The sequence below is a fragment of the Micropterus salmoides genome, unplaced genomic scaffold, assembly GCF_014851395.1.
Source record: "Micropterus salmoides isolate LMB-PRFRI ecotype aquatic unplaced genomic scaffold, ASM1485139v1 Ms_hic_scaffold_13, whole genome shotgun sequence".
NCBI lineage: Eukaryota > Metazoa > Chordata > Actinopteri > Centrarchiformes > Centrarchidae > Micropterus > Micropterus salmoides.
Window position 1 is genome coordinate 26,133,670 of NW_024040374.1, and position 20,212 is coordinate 26,153,881.

A 20,212-nucleotide genomic window follows, 5' to 3' on the forward strand; every position below is an offset into this window, starting at 1 on the left:
CTTACCCTTTATACATCTTGTGGAACAAAACAGGCTGGCTAGTATTCAAACGGTTTATCTTCTGATTCACTTCAGCCTTCATTCCTACCAAACAGCCCAACATCAAGAGCAGGTCGGTAACTGAAAGGAGGCGGCTTGAAAGTAAACTGGATCAGTCCTTCATGTGTGTAAGCAAATGCGCTGCAGTTTAAGAGACGGAAATGTCTGGATGCCAACCAGGGATGTTTACAATAGTCGGTACACACACACTGCCTGAACTGTCAGTGATGAAACCCTGGTACAAGACGGGTTTCAGAAATAAAGTGTACTGATGTGGAAATGGTTTGTCACGTCTCATCTACAGCTCAGAAATTCAACCATTTAAAAGCTGCCTTTTCAGTCCAACCCAAAAGGCAGCGTAAAGCTGTTTGCTTGTCAGTCAGACTGTTGACGGTGGACACTCAATGGTTTTAAATTCAGAATGCAGATGAGTCTGCTGGTAATAATTTGGTAGTTTCCCCACCAATTAGTTTTTCCCTTCACTGCAATGTTCAGAGTAACAAAACCAGAAGACTTTCACTGCAGACAGTCTGACAAGTCCTTATTGGTAGAATAATTTTTCAAAGTCCCTGACATGTTTTTCAAATTGTTTTGACTATTTTTTTGTCTTATATTTCATGTCATAAATAAACACACGCAGGCCTGGCTTATTTCATAAGCTTGAGAGGTAACATTTCAAAACAAGCTCTCCAAGACTGATGTGAGGGGTTTAATGATGGAAAAAGCTGGACTTTGATTATTGTTCTTTGTCCTTCAAGTTGCAGTTCTTACTGGGCAAAACTCGTTTTATATACAATTGGAAAACTGGTAAACTCAAATAAGATAATTCAACAACTTTACTTTACTCAGTCTGTAATCAGTAACAACACACAGCACAGCCTTTTGTTTTTGGTAGGTTTATAAAAAAAAAAAAATAGGAATTACACATCATAAACACATTTATGTTTATCTGGTGTGACATAATGGACAAGTGACTTTTAGCAACACATATTTTTCAAGTACTTAAAAGAAGATGCAAGAGAGGGAAATCAACAGCACTTCGATCCTGTGTTGAATATCATATGGCACAAGTCTTTTTTCCGATCTAGGAAGGGTGTAACAGGAAAATTCTGTTAAGTATATTATAAACAGTATGCTACAAAAGCTTGTACTAACAAAGATCACATAAACCTGAGAAATGTCGTAGGTAAAGCAAGGCAGAGTCTGTTACTGGGAGTATTTGAACTAAAAGCACTGTGTTAAAAAGCAGAATGGAATCCACTGTGAAATATTCACCACATCCCCATCCCCTTTATCTTCACATTTCTAACGTGTGTATATGATTTCCTTAAAATATTACGCTTCTACAAAATGTACATTCTGTCGCTGATATTCATGGTTAAACCCATAAAACTGTACATATCTGTTTTCATTGCTAACAGTGATTGGAACGGTCAAAAGTGAGGCGGACCGACGAGCTTACATGATTATGACTGATAAAAATATTACATAAAAACTAAACATAGAAAGCCCTTAGAAATGTTGTATTTGCACTTCCTTAACAATCTGTCTGTTGAAATTGATAAACCCATAACTTCACAGTTAACTCAGAGCCCGGGTTGCAAACGGTTTGACTTTGAGAAGAACTGCGTGGGGACCAGTGGAAGGCAACGTAGGGCCCACTAAGACACAATAATACATCATGCCACACAGCAGATGATCCTGCAGGACACTCGTGGAAAAGGTTCAATCAAAAATGTCAGAATACAGCATGACCCCTACCGTGATACTGTTTGTCTAGCACTGTGTAGGAAGATATACCTTGTGGCATACATATTAAAACAGCTATACAACAGCATCCAAATTCTCTTGAAGAGCATGGGGAAGAACATCTGATGATGATGGGGTTTTTTTCTTTGTTTTTCAGTATACCAACCTTTCCTTATTTAACTGGAAATTCATCAAGAATAAAAACATTATATAAAGAAGAAACATTCTCCATCTTTGGGGATCCAAAACCAGGATCAAAAGTTTTCATCTCCGTAAAAAAAAAACGTGTCCACGTGTGCACATGTGCTATGCAATGTAAACACTACAGGGATTCTTTTCCTTTGGGATTTCATAAAGTCACATGGCGTCTGTTAGACTTGAACAGCTTTTTGTTCACTGATGAGGGGATGAGGTAATGTGTCAGCAACGCACAGCACACGTTCTCCACTCTGGAGTCAGGATGAAGTCGTAACATCAGTCCCACGAGGTGGAGTCTAGCGTGTAGCTCCCGCATGCCCCATGAGTCAGTGTCCAAATGCTGGCTTCATCAGGGCTTATTGCTCATGGGTCTGGCAGGGACAGGGCTGCCCTGGCTGCTGTTACAGCTTGCCTTGTTTCAATCTCTCTATATGGTGGCATAACTTCAGTGCAGGCCCTAGTTTCAGACCCATGTACTTCATGATCATGTCGCTCCGTAGAAGCATCAGAGCTTTTCCATCAATCTCCTGTGGGCACAAAGAATAGGACTTTGTTAAAATAACATGCAGAGGGACCACATGATTTACAGTAGCCAAAGCTAATAATAGACAAAAAAAAATTACTCGTGGTCCTTTTTAGTTTAACAATTGACCATTTCAAGGGGGACCTGAGCCTTAAAGCACACAAACTGTTTAACATACTTTAATAGTAAAAGTAAACCTACATGTTTTCTGAATAGTTCCGCATGTGGAGCTAAAGCTGTGGGGTCAGCATCTCTCACAAACTGCATCACCTCTTCAATGGACCAGGAGGAGGGGTTTTTATTCGGCAGCTGCAGACTTTCCCGCTCAGACACTACAGCCTCAGGACCTGTGGTGGAGCTGGCTGCTGCCAAAGCAGAACATACACACACACACACACACACACACACACACACACACAGAGCATGTTAGGCGGAAGTGAGCATTTACACACATCTGCTTCCACAGATTCTTACTGTACCTTCAACTCGTCTGAGAGGCTGTGTGGAGCAGAGCTCTGCGAGGTTGGAGGAGAGGCGGCGCATGGGTGTGCCGTTGCCGGGGTGGTAGATGCTGCTGGCCTGAGAATGGTACTCTGAGGAACTGCGCACTGTTTGTGCTCGAGGGGTCATGGAGTTTGAGGCTGAGTCCATGTAGCGTTGCTCCTTTATTAGGCCGTTCTCTTCGTGGGGCAGGGTCTCTGCTAGAGAGATAAGAACACAACTGACATTCAAGTGTCACTTTTTAAAAGTTTCACGCGCTCATCATCGTGTCCAGTATACACATGTGTGATCTGAAAGTGGTAAAGAACAACATTCAAGTACAACTTAGGTTACATTCACACTGCAAACCTCGATTTTTCTTGTTTGGCACATTATTTTTTAAATGCCACTAATATCAGATCCCGGTGTGAACTGGTCACATTTCTGAACTGACCTGCGTGCGTATAAGAACAACAACAAAGATGTCAGCAGAGCACGGTGTTGTACCGAAGTAAACATGAAAGTCACTGAAGCAGCGTTTACAGATTCATTTCTAAGTTGAAGTGCAGTGGAAGCCAGCGGATTTGTGAGCAGATGATAATGAGGATGAGGAGAAAGAGAGCCAAATTTTTAATTATGGTTTTTTGTGGATCAATGGCGGCTACTTCTGTACGGAGATGTGTGTGGATGCAGATTCTGAGCGAGGAGTGATGGGATGGGATCATCCAACATTTCAGGATGTCAAGAGCTACTTTTAACTACATCTGTCAGCGGCGCTGATCGTTACGTTTGGAGGAAAAGGGGGAAGTTTGCAAGCCTGAGAACACCATCCCAACTGTGAAATACTTGGGTGGCAGCATCATGTTGTGGGGTTGTTTTGCTACAGGAGGGACTGGTGCACTTCACAAAATAGATGGCATCATGAGGAAAGAACATTATGTGGAAATACTGAAGAAACATCTCAAGACATCAGCCAGGAAGTTAAAGCTTGGGCGCAAATGGGTCTTCCAAATGGACAATGACCCGAAGCATACTGCCAAACTGGTTACAAAGTGGCCTAAGGATAACAAAGTCAATGTCTTGCAGTGGCCATCACAAAGCCTTGATCTCAATCCTATTGAAAATTTATGGGAAGAGCTGAAAAGGCATGTGCGAGCAAGACGGCCTATAAACTTGACTCAGTTACACCAGTTCTGTCAGGAGGAATGGGCAAGAAAAAGCATACGTGTCTTTTTATATAGTGTATGTAAACTTCTGGTTTCAACTGTATCTGCTGATGTCAGACCTACTGCTGGCAGTAACTGAAAACAGAAATTGTGTTTGAGTATAAAAACATCTGCAAAGTGAGCTGTACCTTCTGAAGGGTGAGCTTCGGTGCGTAAATGTTTGGGTGATAGAGGGGCTGCATACGATGGGGAGACGCCAGAGAGACTCCGTTTGCTGCCCCGAGCCAGAGATGGAGTGTCCAACGCCTCTTCTTTCACTGAAACATAGAAACTTTTTTAGCACATAGCCTAGGACTACGCTATGTGTGTGCGCGCGCACACACACACACACACACACACACACACACACGATGCATTACTAACAAGTGCTAAATTTAAAGTCTACAAAATTGCTTGGGAAAATAAGTTAGGTTTATGTGACGGCCATATTGGGCTGTGTAAGCAATTATTGACAATCCTAGATTTATCTCAGTTTTAGTTTATTCTAAAAACTCTGATCCCTGATAGAGCAGTGATGTTTCCTGAATGCAGGGTTTACCTGATTTGGTCCTGTCATAAGCGGTGTAGTGGCTGAACGGCTGGCTGCTGAACAGGTTGTCACACTGCAGGTGACGACACATGGTCTCCAAGAACCGCAGCACAAAGGAAGCACTGGAGGCTGATGGTAGAGTGACCGCACGAACTCCGCCGTCTGTTCTCACTGGGACAAATGGCAACATATTTTAGTGGTTACCTGTACAGCCATCTAGTTGTTCAACTATTTCAATTATTATTTTACAACTTGTAATAACTGGTGTTGTCTGAGTCTACCTCTGACAACCTCTCCTCCTCCTGAATGAGTCTGCAGAGCACTGAGCAGGACTTTAGGCTGGTATGCGCAGTCTATGCATGACTGGACCACCTGCTGGAGCACGGCATTCACGGGCCCCGGCCCAAAGTGGTCAGGCAGATGCTGCATCTGCTTCCTGTCCAGGTGGGGACCACAGTTCCCATGCTTATTCACATACACACACACTGGAACAACACACAAAACACAAGGAACACAGTGAACAAATTAGGCCTTCTAATGACAGCTTTAATTCAGTGCATAACATGCGACTTATGAATCCTTACCTGTTGAAACCACAGAGCTGAGGCTTGCAGGGCTTTCTTGTGGAACCCGGATGCTGGGCAGCTGGGCCGGGCTTTGGAGAATCTTGGGCTTTCTCTGAAGAATACACATTCATTTGCAGGCACACTTTAACATGAGGAATGTGGCAGTAAAAAGTATTCACTGATGTTTCAATATGTCAGAGTTTGGGCTTGTTCAGCAGGGCCTCACCTTGCTTCCAGGTTTGGGGCCTCTCTTCTTGTGGGGCCGAGGTACAAGCTGCGTGTTTTCAGGAACAGTTCCGTTTTGGGCGGCTGCTGCCTCTGCCACAGCTTTGAGCAGAGCGATGGTTTCGCTCTTGGGTCGACGGCCTCTTACCCCCTTCCTGACAGGCAAAGGCGGCAGAGGGTTGGGGAGTCTGTAGGGGGACTGCATGGAACGCCTGTTGGGCTTGGAGGGGGACGCTGGGAGAATCTGCAGGGCCTTTGGCAGGTTAACTGTAACAGCAGACAACAGCACAATTGGCATGGAGGGAGTTGATATTAAAAAACTGAGCTACCACACTAGGAACTCATAAGAAGATCCAACAAACAAAAACCCTTCATCTGCACCGGCAGAACTAATGGATTCTGCTGTAGCTACAGACGGCTAATAGAGACGACACATAAGTAGAAACTCTTCTACAGAGTTCAAGGAAACGTGGTAGACAGTAATACAAGTACTGTAAATGAAAATGGTTCCTTGATGAATATGCAAATGCTGAATATGACTTCATGCTGAATGTGATAATAATTTAATGGCCCCTGTGCTAAAAGGAAAAAAACATGGATATAAAACGTCTTGGCAGGCCATTAACAGTGGCCTGTTGGCTCCAAAGATTTTGTTTGAACTCGGTAGGCATGTCCAGAGGATAATAAAAATGAAGAATGGTTTGCAATTTGTCCAATAACTGTAGAGTCTCTCCTGGCTAATTAGAGAGACAAACTATGCGTCATTATCTCTTGACCCAGTGAGCACCACAGTGCGCCATGCTGCTGTTGGTGGCTGGGATTAAAGTTAAAGTAAAGAGATGGTCTGGTGCCAGTCCGGGTTTGGACAGGGCATCTCATTACTGGAAATAGCAGGGGAAGTGCTCCAATGTATGTCATGCATTTCCAATTACTCGTTTTCTGACTTGATATCTGGAACTGTGCATTTAACTGTTAATAACTTCATCAGCACTATTAAAGCCATCTTACAACACCAACTAGTTAGCCGTGAGGCCTAGTGCACATGCTCTTTTCAAACTATAATGTCCCTAATTTGTATTAAGATTGTCTACCTTTAAAAGAACAACAATTCATTTTTCTGCTAGCTAATTGACATATTCTGGACTGCTGGGCTAGGAAAAAAAGAGCAATTTACACAAAAAGGTAAGGATCTGAATATAATTCTAAAGATAATGATCCCACACATCTGCAAAAAAGATACATTTAAACTACATATATCATACAGAATCACAGCTAACTCTTGACTGCACAGAATCAAAGCACATAAGTCTATGACCTCTCTCATCCTCAAAAAGAGGAATCCCCACTTCAGCCTTTTCTGTTGCTAATGTATGTACTGTGAATTCTCTCTACAAATAACAAAAATGCCTCCAGCCAAAGCCAGAAACAGAGTAAAGGCGTAGCTCAACGTGCTAAAACATTTACACCACATTTAACAAATAACACAAAGCAACAGCCCATTTACACAGCTAGTAAATCTTTTTCTGTTCCTGTATGTGATCAATATTCCATAACAATCCCCACACATAAATAAATCTTCCCCAAAAACACTCAACAAACTGACGAGGAGGAGTCAGAGAAGGCAGACTGAGAGACGGCGCCTTTCATACCTCCTCCAAACCTTTAAGGGTTTATCACACATGAGCACGTGCTGGTACATTAAAAAAGAAAACAAAGTCGGGGTGTAGCATCAACTGTTTATAAGTCCTTGATGTGTTCTGTGGTTGATACTCTCCGTCCAGAGTCTTACACAAAAACGCAGTTGAGCAAGACAGAGAGCAAGAGTTTCACATGCAACACACAGCATGTCTCCTACGACTGTTGGCTCAGTGCTCATGACACTGTTTTTTAATGCCCCCCCCCACCGTTTATCAAGAGGAACATGCTGAAAACACCACATTAAACTTGTTCCTAAGCAACTAAACTCACTGTGGGAACTCAGGAGCAGAAAAGAAATCCTGAATCTATCCACAGAAAAGACACAACATGGAAAAGAGCTTAGAAAAGTTTTTTGTCTTAATCAGGAGAATACACATTTATCCTAACATTCCCTGATTTAAGGTAAGAAGTTAAATAGCTGGGATTCCCTGCCAGTCAGAGCTGAAGAAGCCTCCTGGATATGAGGTGACACGATGCGTTGGACTTGATTTTAACCCGTGACAATGAGAACTCCTAATACTTGCTACCTTTGTTTAAGAACATCTACTCTAACAACGCCAACCCAGCTGCAGAAACACCACAAAACCATCACACTATTCATTTGAACTGTCAATCTATGTTCATGCCCGTTCAAATGCAGAAACTTTTCCATTCAGAAATTACATTACCTCCTCTGGGAAATGTGTTAATATGGGTTATTAGAACACATGTAGATCAAGAGGGAGAATTCATGCTTTCTTTCATCACATGGCCAGCACCTGTTAAAGATTAGGCTGTGTATATTTTACTCTGCCAGACTAAGCAACAAAACCAGATGATTAATGTTAATTGTGTTTATATCTTTCTAGCTGTGGGGGCAATATCCTGAATGGGGCAGCAACTAAATGAGTATGAAGGAAATATTGATTATAAATAACATCTTCCTCAGACCTGTATGTGCAGGCGTGTACTGCCATCTAGAGGGGAACACATACCACTGTTGCCTGGTGGCTGGAGGCTGTGCTTAGTGAGGGAGCACCAGCCCACAGGAAAGATGTCCCGGGAGTCATACTTGCACCAGTAATCAAAGGCACCCCGCCACCCATCGAACATGATGAACACTTCTTCGCCCTTCACTTCTCCGATGGTGGCAGGACAGATGAGGTATGGGTTCTTCTTGTCCACAGCCTCCAGCTTCATGCCTGGTTTAAAGTTGTTCTGGGAGGGCGTCAGAGGTTCCTGAAAACCAGTGCAATATCCTCACTGCGACAACTTTTAAATACACACACACTGCCAGTAAGATGGCGGCATATTGTTTTTATAAGAAGACTTTCCAAACCTTTTAAAGTAATGCATACCTTTTTAAAAGCTGTTGCTGGTGCCATTTCAGCTCCGTTTAAGGTTCTCAACAGAAACATGGGCCACGAGGAGGCATTCATCCGAAATCCTGGAGGGGAAAATGTAATAGCATTTAAAAGTGTAGTTAGTTCATTCAAAACACAGTATAAATAATGCACAGTGTGATATACCTTTGTTGCTAATCTTTACTTTTAGGTGGCATCAGTATACTCTGTCAGATAAATACAGTGCTCACTGGACTTTCAAACTCTTCACTAGAAAATAATTTCTATTAATTAATTGAATATTTTTAATCAATATTCATCAATGCATACACACACACACACACACACCCACACACACCTAATTCTAATTATTCTAGATTTATTACAATATAAACAAAACATTCCTGCCAATTTTCTGTTAACTTCTGGTTCTTTCAAAGAATCTAAATAAAAACATGAACAATCATAATCATTTATGCCCGTATGATGAATAATTATTCACTTTCAACAGTTTTACAGCATGGTCTAACAATTACTACTTTCATTGTTGCACATGTTTTATGACCCTCCATGGTGGTTCAGCAGACAAGTGCAAAGATGGTAACTGAATTTTAAATGAAAGATCTGCCATGGTAAAACTTTTGTTCTGTTTTGTGGAGAATCACAAGTAATGAGTGAAAATACGGAGGTTTCCTTTACTGTCCTGAAATGATTATAACAACAATGTGCTTCCATCCTGCCTCCCCTGACGTTCTCACCCAAAGGTGGCTGCAACATGTCTCCATTCTTCTCACAGGTGCCGATGGGCTGGATATCAGAGGAGTCTACCAATCTCCAGAAGTCATTGCTGTTGTCGCTTCCATCCAGACGGAGACGCAGACGAACCCCAGTTAATCCCATCACAGTGGCAATACAAACTGAGGTGGAATTGCGAGGGTCATGGGCTTCAAGCTTCATTCCCACCTTAAAGTCGTTGGATGGTGGGATTCGGGCCTGCGGATATTAAGAAAAGTGCTGAGACTGTGAGCAATTCTCAACTACACTGCACACAAACCATTATTTATTCAACCCATAGCTCCAGCCAGATTATGACAATGTCGCCTAACTGTTAATTATGCGTTAGCGCATTTGTTACAATGTACGCTAATTGTGCAGGAAAGACAAGAAGTATGAATCTGTGTGATAGTATACTTTTGGAGGTGGGGGGGTGGACATTGTTGCAATCACAGTCATACATACAGAACTTCTGAGTAATGGGACAAATCCAGTTTGCACTACTCAGCAATTCACAGAACCACGGTAATTACGAAACACCTCAAACATCCAGGTGGACTTACCTGACGAAAACAGCTTGGTGGAGCTGGTGTAGATGACGTTTCTTTTAGATATTCTTCCCAGCTGAAAGCATCTGAAGAAAAAAAAAAAAATCATAAAAAGTAAATGTTTTGACTGTAATAAAATGAAACCTATTAAATATTTTGCTCATAAAAGATTACATAAAATCCAGTAAATGCTAAAGCAGAATGTCACAATATCACCACCTGTAACACTAGGGGTGACGATACACTTGGTTCACAAGACGAGACGATATTTTAACACTATTTGTAAGAAATCTTCAAAGATAAAATATATGACTGAAAGTCACAAAATGCAAAAACAATGCAGGTGCATTCTAAATGTTGCTTACATATTATTCGTGTCTTGTCTATCACCATTTATCCTTTCTACCAGGTCCGTCAAGCTGACATTGTGAGACAGCTTTTCACCTGGACAACTTTAACCATGAGATCCCATCACACCTCTAACACAGCTCTCACTGTCTCAACCAAAGTGCTCTAAGGAAATAAGAGTCACAAATCAAGGGAGACACACCACAAAACATCAAACGTTCACCTTTAGTTGTTGCAGGGGTTGTACCTGTTGGTGGAACTGTCCTTCCCAGTTTCTCTTTTTTGCCATCTTTCTGATCTAAAAATTAATAAAATACAACAAATTATAAAACGCATTAAAACACAAAAATTGTTCTAACTAATCTTAACAATAACTGAACAAATAGCTGACTTTGAAATGTCTTCAGTACCCCCGTGAAAGCAATCGTAATGACACAAATGAAGCTTCATATTGTCAGGCCCATTGTATACCCACACATTTGTTTTCTCTCACTGTGCTTGATTAGAACTCTCCTCAAGAGTGGGAAAATGTACACACCTTAATCATTAATACATAGATAAGATAAGATAGATAGTCCTTTAATAATCGACCACAGGGGAAATTCAAGTTGGCAGTACAGTACAGAGGAATGTGAGGAAAGAGGAACAAAACAAAATACAATAAAAGTACTGTTGAATCAGTTAGCATTCCACGTAGATGAGTGAATAAATATATACACATTATATACAATTAAATATAATAACAACAACAAATATGTACAATGAAAATACAGTCAAATAGAATCAAAATAGAGTCTGTCATGTAGGACATCATGGATCCCTGCATCCATCTGCCCAACTTTGTCTATAATCCTATCAATAAACCTGAGTGGGTATGCATGGCTTTTAATTAGAAATAAATTGAGTGTAATAGAATACTAATAGGTAGATTTATTTTGTCACAATACAACAGGTTATAGAGTGAAACTGAGTTTGTAACTCCCTTCTGCTACGTAGCAGACAATCTACATCAATAATGACATGATTGCTACAGAAGTTCAAAAATCTCTCATAACTTCACAAAACCTTTACACACATGCAGGGAAATTTGGCCAAATGTTTTAAAACCCTGCAAAGCTGTGAACACAAAGTCATAGGGGTGGGAATCACCAGAAGCCCCACGATACGATATTATCACGATATTTATGTTGCGATTCGATTGTCTTTTATTATATATTGAGATATATTGCAATTTATTACCTTTTTCCAACTTCCAATTAGGTTCCTAAAGTCAAACTTTGTCAACATCTGTTTATCTAAAAAGATACATTTCATATCACTTTTTCAGTCCTCTATATGGTCCTGTTAAGTTTTCTAGTGGACTAAAAAAGCAATAGATTTTATTATTCTAGTGCCAAAAAGTTAAAAGTCCCATCTGCAATTTATATAATAAAATATTGATACTTGCCGTCCGTATATCGATACAGTATTGCCATGGAAAATATCACAATACTGTGCTGTATCGATTTTTTCCACCCACCCTACAAAGTCATTACTTTATCAAGTAAAATGACACCCCCTTGCCTTTCAGTGGAGTTTTTCCCATGATGACTGATGACCAATGGCGACACTTCCACTATGATGACAACCAATGGTGACCAAGTCCACTTCTGTGTAATTTTGTTCTGAAAAAAAAGAAAATAAAGTGAGTATATTTTAGATGAAATGCAGCTCACACAAATACACACAAACCCCGTTATAAAGAGATTATTCCATTCATATAAGGCACGTATGATGGGAATCAACATAGGGCTGAATGTGCAACTAATGATTTCACTTAAAATATTAGCATATTTATTATCATTATTACAAACAATTATTATAAAATTAACACCACAATTTTCAAGAGTTCAAGTGGATATTTTCAAATACTTGTTTAGTCAAGACAAACAGTCCAAAAACCAACTACTTTAGATTTATAATTATGTATAGCGCTGACAAATCCCCACATTTAAGATCCTCAAAACAGCAAATGTATCTAATTTTTAATTGATAAAGTCATCAAATTATAACTGTTACTTGTAATTACTTGTGTTACATATTTCTGTTGATTTTCTGCTAAATAACTAGTTTAGAAGCAAAAAGAGACACTGAAAACACCCTGCAGGGAGCCACATGAAACTAAAGGTAAGTTACATGGTGCTGCTGATAGCAAAGGGAAAACAGACTTTTTGGTACAACATGCCAGAACCTCTTTTCTGTGTACAGTAGAGTGGTATTCCAGTAATGCACACTCCCACAGACACAGGAAGCCTAGTGCATGGAGGTTTTTTTCGCAAGGTTGTAAATAAGTGTAGATTCCCTCCGTTAACGTTATATCAAAATGACGGTGAAACGCTTATCTGTCACCTCCGAGACCTGAGTGAATTATCGTTAACTGTTACTGAGTTAACTTAGCTAGGTCCTAACTTACATCTTGGGGTGCAAAACGATCAAAAAAACAGACTGCGTGTCTTCAACGGGAAGGGGTCGTTTACAGTAAAAACACAGGCTAACTCATTAACACTGACGACACAATTAGCCATTTTGGATGATTATATGTGAAGCTAACCGTACTGTGAGCCAAACTAACATGTCTGGATTTGGTTATTAGCGAAGTTACCTACAATGTCTAACATTCTAACTTAATGAAGATGTTGCCTTATATCAGGAGACCATTATCTGCACACTTCCCAATGTTTTACTCACCTCCTCTAAGTTACCCACCTATCAACGTTAACTGTTAGCTGGCTGGTTAGGTCACCTCACATCAGCCTTATAACGTTAATGTTAACTTAGCTGGTAACAAAGCTAGCTAAATGCCGAGTATAAGGTCAATGTACTTTGTATTTAACGTTACACTAGTTATTAACAGTTATTATTGTATATAACGTAATTGAATGTTCACTCGAACGCCGTTTCTGATTTGTAACATTAACTCTAACACTGTTCCAGGTAATAGTCTGGACCCAATGTTGACAACTGGGACTGCTTGATTTGCTAGCTACCACTGCTGGCTAATAACTAGGTTGGCTAACCTTAGCGTTATCGTTAACCCTCTGAGAGCAGTTTCTTCCACATTATCGAGGGGAATTACACATAACCCAGCTCACGTAGCTTTGTCTGACATTCTCCCGAAACTCTATATTGTTAAGTCTAAAGAAAAAACTTACAAGTGCCGTCTTTTTTTCGAGTGAAGATCCACACACTTCTCTCTAATCGTCAGCTGCCATTTTTTCGCGAATGTAGTGTATGCTTACACGCATGTAATTTATGCCAAAGATAGTATTGTACGACGAACACAGCCAAGCAAGACAGCGAGACGGGCTGGACGTGCAGAGCGGTAGGCCAATTACTTCTCACAATATTCACGACTTCAGCCAATCAGGTAAATGTTTACTCATTTTATCCAATCAGCGTCTGGACTACTCGGTCTGTTATTCTGGATTCCAGAAAGTGACCCTAGCTAACCATCTTCGCTTTCTCTCGTCTTCACAAGGTCTTTCTCATGCATCCCCTGCTGCTGTGCTTCAAACTGATCAAAAAGCATGTCTGAATTGTGATAAAGTCCCCCCAAACTCGGACCATTGACACCGTCTTGCATAAACAACTCAAAACAAAGATAATGTGAGGGAGAAAAACCCTACCACTGAATTATACCACTCAATACATCGGTTTGAGTAATAATGAAAAAGTAAATAAATAAAGAAGTTATAGGCTATTAACCATATAATTGCATGTGTGTATAATAAAATATATTACAGTAATAAAATAGAATAATACAAAACAGATAATTAAATATTATAATATTAAATCTCAAAACGAAAAATAATCTAGGCAAATTAGAAAACAAAAACAAAAAACGAAAGCCATAACAAAATTTAAATTGGAATGAAAGTTGGTAACATTTCTGTTGCAGAATCACAGCGCGTTGTCAATTAAAATAAGAGCTACGTCATCGCCAAATAACAGCACATGAGTCACAATCACTGTCCCACGTCAGTTTCAAACTCGTGTGTTTTCCCCCACCCACAATGTTCCTATAAATTCTAGATTATTCTAGCAATATCAAACATATGTCATCGGTCCCAATATTCATACAGGGCTCAGCACACATGAAAACTCCGAAGGCAATAAAATGTCTCTATATTCAATTAAAGCGCATGACTTGAAGGAAAAAAGGGCATGTCTGTGTTTTAATTTAAAATGAATCTAATTTGCAAATATGTTTCTTCAATGGTTTCAGTCAGACTAGACCTAAATCGTTTGTATGGCAGTGGTGGAATGTAACAAAGTAGCCTAATCTAAGTACTATACTTATGTGCAAATTTAAGGTTGTACTTGTACAATTTTATGCAAATTGAAACTTCCAATCTAGTCCAAAACAGTTCAGAAGGAAATATTGTATCTTTAACTGAACATGGCAGATACAGTTGCTGACTTTTCAAATTGAGATTCTGATCATCTCAAAAAATATAATACATAGCATTTTCATGGATTGAACTATCTAACAGTATGTAAAATACTTAAAAATAGCTCCATCTCAACCAACTCCAAAAGTAAAATGTTACTTACACATTAATGAATCAGTAATAATAATTCAGTAATTTCATATATTTATATAGGCTATATTATCATTTGCAGGGGTCATTTTTATGCATTTGGTACATTTTCATGATTATAATTCTGTACTTTTACTGAGGTAACATTTTTAATGTAATACTTTTACTTGCTTTGGAGTGTTTTTTACATTGTTGTACTGGTATTTTTACTTGGGTAAAAGATCTGAATACTTCCTCCACCTTGCTGAGGTCATTGTCGGTGGTCCTTTGTTTATGGTTCAATAGGTCACAGGAAATCTGCAGCCAGCTGTTGTGCTGCCTCCATGCTTTCACAGCTGGAGTCACACAATGTTAAATGTGTATTTAGGAAAACCTATATACTGAATACCTTATTTAAAAATAAAGGTTAAGTGATGTAAAAATTAATGATATATGGAGTAGTGGAGTGCCCAAATTAGGCATTTAACCATGTTTTGAATATACAGGACCATTGTGAAAGTGGATACTGTATTTTGTAAATATCTTTCATTAACTAATAGGTTAACAGTTGTATGAATTAACCACTAGTCTAGAATAAATTCCAGGATGGAATAGTAACTTAATTGTTAACTTTTATTAAAAAAAGTCTCTATTTGCCCAGTAACCTTTATCTTTTGTGTCGGCTGATCTGTGCATCTAACATACTGCGGTTCCTGCGGTTACAGACTGTAATAGGACTTTCTCACCCTTATAATTAGTCAGCGTCATCATCATTAGTTAAAATGTAGAACACAGACTCAAGTCATTGGACTTATAAAAGCAACCTGTAGAACAACGCCAAGCTGCTTTGACCTTCCTAAGCACTCTGCTTCTTTACAAAGGCATCCCCATGTATGTCCTGCATGCAGAGTAATGTATGGTGGAACTATCAGCTGTTTCAGATGTTTCTCATTGGAAATGGGTCGAAATCTTCAGCACTGGTTTGTAATAATACTACTATAATATTATAACCTCAAAGAGAGTGTTTACTTCACTCTGCCCCATGCTGACAGACTAATGAGTGTTTGAGCTGCTCTGGGATAGTTCATCTCATTATCATTAAAAAAAAAACATTATGAAGGAATAGTATTAAGGGGATGGCTCTGTTGTGACTGTGATCAATTAAGATTTAATTTTAAGATTTTGATTGCTAAAAAGTGCTATTCAGAGAAACAAATTCACACATTTTTAAAGCAGTTCCCGATTATCATAGCAGTAAAAAGCCCGCTGGATGAAGATGTCCTGAATCCATGAAAGATTCATCTAAACGCCTGTGGCTCCTTGGGAAGCATTTATACATGTATGCCAGTGAGATTATCAACTGACTTTTTGTATGTAAGATTTCATGCTGATTGATCATCATATCATAGATATTTTAAATCATTTGATTTTATTCAAAATGCACTTTCTTTAACTCACCCCATACAAATATTTGCAGTAGATGAGAACAACTGTAAACGCCACAGTGAACTGTAAGGGAAACGTATTCAGTTTTAGGTTGATCCTGTGGGTGGCAGCATGGTTCATAACAGTTCATAATTATTTATATTAGGTACATGATCACTTGGAGAATTAATTCAAAAGTATTAACTGAAGAAAATGAATTTTTGCATGGCTGTCTGTAGCTTTATCTGTGTGAAATTATCTGTGGGCCTATATTGGACAAAGTCAGGTGGCACACAAGCTCTAGATGTCTTCTTTTCATTGCACATTTTTTCCTCAGATAGAGTGCACAAGTGCAGTGTTTCCTCTAAAGAACAGTACAAAAATGCCCTAAAACCATACCATAAACTTCTCACACTGCAACCTGTAGACAATGGTGAGGTGAACAATGGTGAGGTGTGAATTTCTGTATGCTACCCTTGAGCAAGGCAAAGTTAAACATCTTGTGCTCTAATTTTGTTACTTTAAACAGTCCTTATGATGTAGTATTTCTACTGTTTTATGTACTTTGGTATGTCCTTCAGAAAAATTATGTTATGATACTGAAAGCAGGGTGTGATCTTGTGAATTATATAATTGAGAAATTAGAACAATAATATCCCACCTCATACGAAACACCCTCAGACCACAACAGAGTTGTCTCCCCCTTATTGCCGTTCCGCTCTCTGATTGGTCCAAGTCCAGGGGGCGGTAGCATGAAAACAAGCGTTTTGGCAGTTTTCATTGGTCGTTCCCACGCCACTCAAACTGTTGCTTGGTGATATGCTTGCAGCTTGTCAACCGCACGATCCAGTTACTGTAGCTGCCTGCTGCAATGAAAATATCTTCGTTGGTGGGTGGATATATCGGCCCAGTTCCATCATTTTCCCCCCAAACAGTGACTGAGTGAGTAGTTTTTTTAATCAGTATACAGATAATAATTATAAGCTCTTGTTAAAATGTGAATATCTTCAGGACACGCTCACGAGAAAGCCAATGTTACCAAGATTGAGGGTTGTTTTTTTTTTTTTGCTAATTTGCGGTTTTGTGAATCAGGCAAGGACAGAGACGACACAACTAGCTTAACAGTAATTATAACGTAACCAGAACAGAAAGCTGTTACTGTGAGGCAAGGTGTACTAAGTTGGCTTGAGTGTAGCCGTGTGTTTGACTTGTTGGATTTATTGCTGCTCCGCATTGAAAATGTGGGAGCTAACGTTACATTAATTCTGTGGGCAGTCGCAGCTGACACACAGTGCAGCCGAGCCTCAGTCCCTGTTAAAAACAATCATTTGACAGACACATTTCGTCCTGGTTTGTGTGTTCTGTTAATGATGTGAGTGACTTGTAACCAGAAGCAACAGGACAAGATGTTGACAAGTGTATGACAGATGTTTACATATCTACAGCAAAGTATTTTTACATTTTGCATCACATTACAACATTTTCCCATGAATGTAAATGTTTGCTGCTTGTTGCTGTTGCTCTAATTTTGTGTGGTGCCCCCCCAAAAAGTGTAGTGACGTTATAGCTGGATGCCTTGTTTTTGCAAAAATGTAATGTACCAAGTCTAATTTTAATTATCATAATTGAGGCGTAGATAATAGTGCATTGATCATATGAGGAGGTTTAAAGGTCATGTATTTTGAATTCCACAGACTCAGTCCATTACCACGCATGAGTCATTCTGTTGATAGAGACTAAATATATGATCCACAGCAATGCCCAGTGCATTCCTGATCATATTAGCCTTCTAGGTCTGGGCCTGGAGAGTAGCTGGCTAAAATCTGCACTGGAAAACAATATGCTGCATGCCACTGCATGTGGGTTGTGAAATGAGGACACACGTAAACACGCTGATGTTTAAAAAGAATAATTAGCAAAAGGGATTTTCTCTGCAGCCATCAGTGTTTACGTTTAGTCTTGTATCGTCCTCCTCAAGTTCACCTACAGCCCCTATCAGTTTACCTGTGTTGATGGTGTTCAGCTGAGTAAGATAAGGGAGGAAAAGACCACACAGTGGTGCTTAGTGTTCTGGGAGACAGTTTATTTTGGTGCCGAGGTTTTGCATACTGATGAGCGGATCCTGTGCCCACAGCACCGTAGGAGACTGGGAGTGCGAGTAGGCTACGCGAGTCCTTGAGCTTTCCAGCAAGGAGAAGATGAAATGGAGAAAGTGGTATCTGGAGTCTTATCTGATTCAATAAGAGTAAAGAGCGTGTGGATACCAAAGGAGATGCTTTGATCACATTAAGAGATTATGTGGTACTGTTTCACTCTCCGCACAAGGTAGGAATTCAGCGAGGGACTTTGGAGCATTATTTTATTACATCTTTATTCATTATTTTCATTAGGTACAGTAAACTATATGGCATGGACTATGACACCTTAATATTGAATTCATTTCTGTTAAAGGGGCACGCCGCTGCTTTTACACATAAACGTCCATTTAATTGTCTTTGAAGGTACTACTCAGCCTGGAGGGAGAGAGTCTAACAAATGATCTCATTGTTAGCTTGAGATGGGCTTGAGATTTCAAATATTTGACAGAAAGCCTGTGTTATAAACTGGGGGCATGGCGTTTGGCAGTGTATAAAAGATGTTTTTAAATTGCCTTCTGGGATTTGTAGGATCCAGCGTATTTGAAGCATGACCCATACTAGGTGCCTTAAAGTCAGGATTGACTGATTTTGACCGTTCTTTTTGACTCTTTTGACTCTTGAAAGTCCCTCGGCTAAATGGAAGTGCAATACTGAATTGCTGGAGAGCCCTTTTAACTTGAGGAGCTAGAGCTAGAGAACTAGAGTTTTGTGTCAGATTTGCTTTAAAAAGTCCCTTCTTGAGGAATGTTTTTGAAAAAAGGCACAGCAGTCAGGTTGACATATTGTGAATCCATTTCACAACAAATCTGGTTGTTCAGTGTCTGTTAATTGATGCAGGTAAGTTTATGCTATATTTAAACATGTATATAATTAAAAAAAACGTTTTTGTACAGGTAAAAGCAAGCCTCCAAAGAAGACATGTGGCGGATATTATGGCATACAGCCTGCATACGCCTCTCAGGAGCCAACAGCTGGCCACCTCGTACCATCCTGTAGATGGCCCCCCTCTGCTTGAGCTCCATGCACCTCACGCAACATACCTTTTGACTTCATGAAGATCCCTGACATCGGTGATGTAATGAATAAATTTGAAGTCCTTGGGATTGTGGGTGAAGGTGAGAGTTCTCATTAAATGCCACAGCAAAATATAGCAATGTGAAATATAAAAGCAAATTTTGTCCATTTTCAATCTGCAGCAGTGACTATTAGTCCAGTCTAGTCTTCAGCCACAGCCTTTCATGTCAGGTAGCACAATCACAATTTGTTGTAGGGCTTTTCAGTGAGCAATCATTTGATTGTTTTTATCCAGTTTGCCTGTTGAGCAAGGCTGTTAAAAGCTGTTGTTCATGATTGTACAACTCAATAAGGTCAGGGACATTTTTTTTTTTTTTTTAATTTTAACATGGAAAAACAGAAGCTAGATACTGTGACTTGAATTCATACTCTGGTGTTGTTATTGTAGCAATAGCGAGGTGGCTGTTCTGAACCAGTGTCATTATTGTAAATATCAAAGGGACAGGGTGATTTGGGTGAGTTGAATTCCCCCAAAATTCATTCTTCTAATGGCTTTTCTTTTTCCCTGAACCACTTGGTTGGTAATAAGTGGCAGATGCCCTGAGGTGAGGCCACCCACTTATCCCAGTTTTTACACGCCTACTCCCACATCCTAGAAGTTTTATAATGTGTCACAAGAAGATACAGGGAAACTTTGAGCTGGATTTTGAAGGCTGAGCGCCTGTCCAAAGATGAGTCGGCCTGGAAGGAAGTCAGGACTTTAGTTGTTGTCGAAGTTTTTCAGTCCAGCTCTACTTACTGCCTCTGCACTGATGGCACAGTGCGCTCCACTTGATCCAGCATCATAGATT

The 20,212-nt window shown here is 39.8% G+C and overlaps 2 protein-coding genes across 7 annotated transcripts in view; one reads left to right on the top strand and one right to left on the bottom strand.

The window, feature by feature from the left end:
* Window positions 1-919: 919 nt before the first annotated feature.
* Window positions 920-13,549, bottom strand: LOC119901105 (sex comb on midleg-like protein 2). Of its 3 annotated transcripts, none has more exons than XM_038716574.1 (15): window positions 13,417-13,549; window positions 11,789-11,889; window positions 10,449-10,523; window positions 9,893-9,963; window positions 9,314-9,548; window positions 8,571-8,659; window positions 8,208-8,451; window positions 5,537-5,802; window positions 5,329-5,422; window positions 5,026-5,229; window positions 4,754-4,915; window positions 4,344-4,472; window positions 2,989-3,207; window positions 2,711-2,874; window positions 920-2,513 (listed from the first exon to the last, which is right to left on the bottom strand). In XM_038716574.1, the coding sequence occupies exons 2-15, from the start codon at window positions 11,808-11,810 to the stop codon at window positions 2,388-2,390; spliced, it is 2,100 nt and encodes a 699-aa protein (XP_038572502.1). In that variant the 5' UTR covers window positions 11,811-11,889; window positions 13,417-13,549; the 3' UTR covers window positions 920-2,387. The 3 variants fall into 3 exon arrangements, with proteins under 3 accessions (XP_038572502.1, XP_038572501.1, XP_038572500.1); XM_038716573.1 differs by having other exon boundaries at window positions 2,711-2,871; window positions 2,989-3,210; XM_038716572.1 differs by having other exon boundaries at window positions 2,989-3,210.
* Window positions 13,550-17,015: 3,466 nt separating this feature from the next.
* LOC119901107 (cyclin-dependent kinase-like 5) overlaps window positions 17,016-20,212 on the top strand; it is a 40,218-nt gene continuing 37,021 nt past the window's right edge. For 3 of the 4 annotated variants that reach the window (XM_038716579.1, XM_038716582.1, XM_038716581.1), the window contains exons 1-2: window positions 17,016-17,151; window positions 19,241-19,462. In XM_038716579.1, coding sequence (XP_038572507.1) covers window positions 19,399-19,462 — 64 coding nt within the window. In that variant the 5' untranslated portion in view covers window positions 17,016-17,151; window positions 19,241-19,398. Of the gene's footprint in view, window positions 17,152-18,335; window positions 18,535-19,240; window positions 19,463-20,212 lie in introns of those variants that run through there. The other variant, XM_038716580.1, reaches the window with a different exon arrangement.

Excerpts from the sequence above, each read along its gene's own strand:
- LOC119901105 (XM_038716572.1), bottom strand. The coding sequence starts at position 11,810 with ATGGGAAAAACTCCACTGAAAG. Across the intron at positions 5,423-5,536 it reads GCCCCAAACCTGGAAGCAAG|AGAAAGCCCAAGATTCTCCA; the intron begins GTGAGGCCCTGC and ends TGTATTCTTCAG. Across the intron at positions 2,875-2,988 it reads GCCTCTCAGACGAGTTGAAG|CAGCCAGCTCCACCACAGGT; the intron begins GTACAGTAAGAA and ends CTGCTTTGGCAG.